Genomic DNA, 7,002 nt, shown 5'->3' with positions numbered 1-7,002 from the left:
TTCAAGGTCCACCATTTCTTACTTCTTTTCAGTCAGGTCAAGTTTCTAAGCTTTCTAAATCTCCATTTTTCTGGCTAATGAAAAGAAAATGCAAGTCATGTTCCTGGGCTGAAGAAACTGCAAGGAGGCTAGTCTCTAGGGGGAGGAAGCTGGGCATTGCTACATGACATCATTACCCAGATGGACACTTTTAGCATTTTAGGCTTTTATATGTATAGATACTATCCCTGACGAACACAAGGCTTTCCATTATGTATTTGAATTAATTGCTATTGTGATTACCAACATATATTTATAAACTGAAATAATCCATGGAGAGACAACCCAAGAATTGGACTGTTTCTTGCATTTTGGATATTTGGGGGAAATTCTATTTTAATACGTCTATATCAACATTTCATTTAACGTATCTCAGTGTTTCTGTATAGATAATACAATAGCCAGCAGAGCCCACTTTCTACCACAAAAAAGTATTTCCTCTATAGCACTGGATTCCTTTTGGCCCAATAGTCACTAAAGTTTTCTGAATGTAGTTTCTTAAGTGATTTATTTGCTCTTTTCTCTTTACTGGAGCCTTACTTTTGTTACTACAAATGTTTTATTTCACTTTTTAAAGGTATATGATTTATTATTACAAGAATTGCTGGATTCTTAAAACATAGCTTTCAAGTGTGCATTGTAAAAGGCATATCATGAAATTTTCTTATTTACATATATATTTTTATTCTCTTTACATTTTTTAAATTTTTTTTCTTTCTTCCTTTCTTTTTCTGTTGTACTTTTCTTCTGAACTTTTTCTTCTTTTGTAAGATACTGTTACTGACTTAGAAAAGAACATAGACATCCTACTCCCAAACCTGCTGAAAAAGAAAGAAAACTGCTCCAAATCTGGCCCAGGACAAAACTTTCTGTGTGATGTCATTACAGTCCCCTCTTTGAGCAATTTTCTCTTAGACTTAAAGGATTAAGAACTCCTGGGATTGGCTACCCAGCCTACTGCGCAGATGCAAGCTTGCAATAAGGCTCATAACCAAGTAGCCCTATGTTGTTGCATTCTTTTTTAAAATGCCTCTACTAACAGAGAAATAGTTCAATTGGTTTCCTGTTATGTCAAGTGTAAAATGAAAATGTCTAGTGCTTGTAATAATTCCATCTGGGAAGATGTTGTATCAATGCCTCAATTTGTTCTCTGGCCTCTCGTACAAGGGGAGGGTGATTACGCTCGGAGAGTGTTCAAAGTCTTTGAAGATGAGCCAGGATGGGGATTCACAGCATTATCATTATTGTCCTCCTTTCATTCCTCGGATGTTTAGAAGGTGGTGAAATTAGAGTAAAATGTCCTGCCTTTCTGTTCTGTTTTGCTTATCAGTTCACCATCGAGTTGCTGATTAGGTGAAACTGTCCTGCCTGAGGGTAGGGCTTCCCTAGGAACTTATCCCCACCACCTGCTTCTAAGAGGGGTAGCAAGTTGGGAAACCTCTTAGCATCTGCAGGAAACTGTGACTGTACCGTAAGGTCTGTTGGCTTCGGTGCTGGATCCTGGCGTCTTCTCATTGTTGGAGGTCAGAAGTGGTGCTGCCGGCCTTAAAAGGAAATTTGAAAAGAAAGAAATATACAACTTTTTTTTACTCTAATGTCAAACCAACAAAATAATCAAGGAAAGATCATGAGAAAACCAGAAAGACATTTCCGAAGCGAGGCCAACTTTACACTCTCATTTAGAAAACTGACTTTTTCTTTCAGTGAGATTATTTAACAAGCACTTTTTGCTGTTAAGAGGAGTGTCAGGGCCAATGGGCACAGTAACAACAGGAGTCCTTTCCTAAGTGAGCCCCAACCCCCTGAATTCCTCATTCTGTGCTACAAAGCCATTGTTTGCTTGTTTTTGTTCTCTTTTTAAAAAATTTTTCTTTTGTACCCATGCTTTTGGATTTTGAATTTCAAGAACAGTAAAAATAGTACAACTGATATATATATATATATATATATGCCAACTCTATTTTGCAAAGTAGGTAAATTTTAAAAATTCTTTCTACTACCATTGTAATTTCATAAGGAAAAGGGGATTTCACACGTAATAGTGTAGGAAGGACGTGACCTCAGAATAAAGCTATGTCTTCACAGGAAAGGACAGTTGGCAATCTTTCACTGGGACACACACACACACACACCCACACCCACACATACACACACACCCCTATACTACTCACACCCTTGTTATTCAGAGTTTCCCAAGAACCACTGAACACTTCCTAATGACCAGACTCTCCCTACAGACAAGTCGGTCCGTGCTCACAGAGCAGCTGCCTCTCTTCCCCGGACACACACTGACCTGGACATCTCCACGGGCATCTGCTTGGCTTTAAAAGAGAAAGAGAAAAACCAAAGTCAGTACAAAGTGTCCATGTCTATAACAGGTAGGAACCCTCATTTCAACCATATTTGACTTTCTTGAAGATTGGTTAACCATAAAAAGAGAACAAAAAGCCAAATATATTTCCACTTTTTAAAATAGGGAAAACAAAAAAAAGCAGGCCTTCTCTCCAATTTATTCTGAGAGATTTCACATCATTTCATCCAGAAATATGACATTTTGTTGTGTTAGCCAGGAGCTGTTTTCTTTAGTGGAACAAGGTAGAGATGAAGACAATGATATGGGAACCAGATTAGCCAGATAAAAAGGCAACTTTTAAAAAAATATGGTTTTTTTTTTATTGATTACAGAGAGAAGAAGGGAAGAGAGATAGAAACATCAATGATGTGAGAGAATTATTGAGGGGCTGCCTCCTGCATGCCCCCTACTGGGGATGAAGCCCACAACCCAGGCATGTGCCCTGGCTGGGAATCGAACTTCAATCTCCTGGTTCCTGACTCAATGCTCAACCACTGAGCCATACCGGCCAGGCAAAAGGCAACTTCTTGTTTCCAGACAGTTCCAAAGATTAAAGGCTACATTAATCCCTGTGCTTTGAATTCCAAGCTGGCCTGAGAACGAATTTGTCCTCTAGCCTTGTCTGTTCTGTGATGGCCTGGTTCCCTGAGAAGGGGTTTGTTCTGGAACCTGTCTTTTCAGAGGGATTTCCTGTTCTAGAAAAAAAAACAAGGCCCCTTCTTATCTAATCTGTACCCTTCCCAAGCAGCAGCACCGAGGCTCCAACAAAAACCACCTTATCCCACACAAATCTTGGCAGCATGTACTGGTGCTGGGCCCTTCTCCTTGAGTCCAGGCTAGCTGGCTGTGATGCCAGAGTACCGACAGGTGGTCCTGGCTTCCCTTCCAGGTTCCATGTGTGGCTAACCTCAAGCACAGGTAGAAATCACGGCACAACAGACAGATTAATTGGGGGGCATTCAGTGTATGTGGGGGTGTCTCCAAAACACTCTCACCCCACTCTGCCATCTGTAGGACTAAATGTGGCCAAACCCACAGAGACGGTTTCTTCTGACCATACATAGATGGGACTTTTCCCCGAATTCATTTTTTCTGGGTTGCCCAACTAGGAAAGCAACCACTTTCCTTTATGCCTAGCGAAATCCAGGGGCAGTAAAAGCTCCACACCCACCGAAGCCAAGATCTTTGGTTATCGAGGTGACACCCCAAGGAGAAGAACAACTGTGGTCAGTTACATCTCCTGAGCTCCTGCTGGGGCAGAACACAGCCGCCCCTAAGGCTGCATGAAGCCCCTCACATCCATGGCAGTTTCCTGGCAAGAGCAACCTGTCAGAAGGCAATGAAGAACTGTGCTCACCCTTGGCTTTCTTCCAAAAATAGTATCTGGCCCCAACTGCCAAGATGGCAATTATCACTGCGATGACAACCACTGCAATAACTCCTTTCTTCCATGGGGCAAGAAAGACTGGAAATAAGAAAAATTAAAATAGTTTTTTTTTTCTCTGCCAGCAAGAAACAATATTAGCCTTAAGCAACAAATAAGACTGATTTGTAGCTTCTGTAATCGCATCGTATACCAAGCATCTACCTCTGAGGGATTCTGTGTTCAGAGTTGGTGCAGAAATGATTGTTCTTCCTACGGAGTCAGCATCGCCTTAAAGAACTAGAGGACTAACGTAGCCTTTCTGGGTCTGTGTGGTCCTCCTCCTTCTCTAGGAAATCACCCTCTTTATTCACATAGGTGGGCTCCTCTAACACTCTCTGTTCTGCATGACCCAATCCCCATGGCCACGGGTGGCTCATGGGGAGATGTTTGACCTAAGGTGGGCCATTTGCTACCTCTCCACCAAGAATTTGGAATTACAACTGTGTGAAATACTTCCAATTTCTTGTAACACTTCCACTTCCTCTTTTATATTTAATTTGAGTTGGTTTCTGTCACTTACGACCAAAGAGCTTGGAGGACATTGGTCTTGTTGCCCTCAGCAATAAGCACTGAACCCCACCCACTTCCTCTTACAAATGGTGAGCTCGCTGGCCTCACCCTTGGTGGCCACATTCCATCTCACTGCTGAGACCGTGACTCACCTCTGACAGTCAGTAAGTTGCTTTGGGGGATATTTTTGGCACGGTTGGCTCTGTTGGAGGCCGTGCAGTAATACTGTCCCCCCTGTTCCGTGCCAGCCGGTGACTTGTACCACATGGCCTGGGTTTCATTCGAGATTTTTACGTAGAAAGGCCTGACATCCTCTTCTCGGTAAAACTTGTAGGTGATTGGACCAGACGCTTTGTTCACGAAGCATCGAAGCACAAGATCGTCCCCAGACTCCACTTGTTTATTATTCAGGATGGCGAGCTTGACCTCAACCACCGGAGCTGAAAAGCAGGAAAAGGATCAGCACTGAGAAAAGACAGGAGGTTGGGGATTGAGGGTGAAGATTATGACACCGCCACCGCTCATGGGTTAGCCTGAACCTACACTGTGACTCAGACTTGGATTTTGTCTCTCCTCTTGGCCACATTCTTCAGTTCCTCCCCCAGTTAGTCCGGCAGGGCAGCAACAGGTGCCTCCTGTCCTCATGTGTTGATTAAACACGATGTTTCACCTACCACCCCGAGGATTACTGACTACTCAGCTTGCCTATACCCATTCCCTTATGTGTTCTGTGGAGGCCTATTCTGCATGGGTCTGTGCATGTGCACCAGTGTGAGTACGTGTGTGTGCGCGCGAGTGTGTGGTTTCTTTGCTTACAACGATACATGGCATTTCCAGCGCTAAATAACAAGTAACTTAAAAACAAAGAAGATGTCTTTTTTTAATATGCCCTAAAGCATTAGTTGCTTTATGTATATATATGGATGTTAATTTGAAAAGTATGGCTATTCTTAGACCATATATTAATAGTAGCAGGAATCTCTATCCAATTTAAGATGTCCACATGGCACATGTAGATAAAAGTTATTAAAACAGAAAAAAGAGGAGGAAGAGAAGGGAGGCTTCTATGATTTTTACAACAGGGTGCAGACTATCTCAGAGATGCAGGCAATAGCACTCCGAAGGCTGAGAGACACAGATAGAGACTCAAGGAAAAATATCCACCCAGGACAATAGGTATATGAGTCCCAAGTCATTGTTAGCATGTCCTGTGAGACTACAGCCTGCACCTCTAATGACAGGTTCTCACATGACATTGCCTGACAAGGGTCAACCACAGAGAAGAGCTCTGGTCAACAACGCAGATGACTGGCAGTTCACCTAAAAAGGAGCAAATGCTAAGAGAGCCCAAAAGCACAACTTTAGAACTTTCTGAAGTTAGGATACTTCACTCTTATGTTCACTTGAAAGGTTCTGAAAAGAAAGGGCACTGGCCACACCGATAGCCCCCAGATATTTTCTGGCTCCATTGACCTGGGTGTGTCCTGCTTGGCTACATGTTATATTTATGGACTTGGCATAAGTACCACCCACTTCCCTTGTCCACACCATCCCTGTGTAATCCGAAACCTTTGAAAATGTGACCTAAAGCCCACACCCCACATAATAACTTTTTGATATGTTTACAGGGAAGAAGGAGGAGGAGGAGGAGGAGGAAAAAGAAGAAGAAGAAGAAGAAGAAGAAGAAGAAGAAGAAGAAGAAGAAGAAGAAGAAGAAGAAGAAGAAGAAGAAGAAGAGAGAGAAATATCTTTATGAAAGAGAAACATTGCTTGGTTGCCTCCCATACGCACCTTGACCACGGGTCAAACCTGAAACCTAAGTATGTACTCTGACTGGGAATTGAACCCGCTACTTTTTGGTGTATGTGATGACACTCCAACCAACTGAGCCACCTGGCCAAGGCCCCTGATTTCTTCTCATAGCACAGCAACTTACCTATCACCTTGACCACCAGAGGTTCACTGATTATTGCAGAGGAGGAATGGCAATTATCTGCCAGACACTGGTATTCGGTGTCTTCTGTGGGGTTGTCTTTGAATACTGCGGGCTCATTTGAGCCTACAGTATAATTCTCCACAATGTTACTTGCTTTCAAAAGGTGATAAGAAATAGGCGTGGTTCCATTTATGGATTGGCAGTGGACTTCTATGGTCTGTCCTTTTATCACCTCAGACTTGAAGTCATAAAAAATCCTGGGCTTGGAGAGCATTTCTAGAATGACACAGAGAGAAACAATCTGAAGCAACACATCCCACCCAAGGGATTCTTTCTCCAAACTCTGGGCTTCACTCTCTCTGTCATTACTGTGATTTTAAGTGCCTGCCTCATCTACCTATACAGGCCTCCTTTAAAATCGGCAGGGAGTGTGTGTGTGTGTGTGTGTGTGTGTGTGTGTGTGTGTGTGTGTGTGTTGAGGAGACAGAGGGAAAAGGAATGAAAGCTATAAAAAAAAGATGATATAAATTCAAGAAAAACATACACCCCTCTAAATACATGTTTATAGTTTCATACATGCACATCCATATGTTTTTGTTTTTTTTGTATTGAGAAAGGATGCACACAGGAAAAGCATTAAAAACACAAAAACGAGATCAACCGAAGGACTTGTATACATGTATATAAGCCAAACCAATGGACATGGACAACAGGGGGATGGGAGCATGAGTGTGTGTG

At 42.5% G+C, this 7,002-nt stretch overlaps 1 protein-coding gene across 8 annotated transcripts in view; it reads right to left on the bottom strand.

Moving 5' to 3' along the window:
* The window catches only part of PECAM1 (platelet/endothelial cell adhesion molecule 1), a 49,721-nt gene that overhangs the window by 22,914 nt on the left and 19,805 nt on the right, over positions 1-7,002 (bottom strand). For 7 of the 8 annotated variants that reach the window (XM_006776697.2, XM_006776698.2, XM_015572450.1 and 4 more), the window contains exons 7-11: positions 6,265-6,540; positions 4,481-4,768; positions 3,750-3,857; positions 2,333-2,360; positions 1,510-1,583 (exon numbers count right to left, since the gene is read on the bottom strand). In XM_006776697.2, the coding sequence (XP_006776760.1) occupies positions 1,510-1,583; positions 2,333-2,360; positions 3,750-3,857; positions 4,481-4,768; positions 6,265-6,540 (774 nt within the window). The remainder of the gene's footprint in view (positions 1-1,509; positions 1,584-2,332; positions 2,361-3,749; positions 3,858-4,480; positions 4,769-6,264; positions 6,541-7,002) is intronic. The other variant, XM_015572451.1, reaches the window with a different exon arrangement.

Source organism: Myotis davidii, unplaced genomic scaffold (genome assembly GCF_000327345.1).
Source record: "Myotis davidii unplaced genomic scaffold, ASM32734v1 scaffold69, whole genome shotgun sequence".
Classification (NCBI taxonomy): domain Eukaryota; kingdom Metazoa; phylum Chordata; class Mammalia; order Chiroptera; family Vespertilionidae; genus Myotis; species Myotis davidii.
This window is presented reverse-complemented; position numbering and strand designations above follow the sequence as displayed.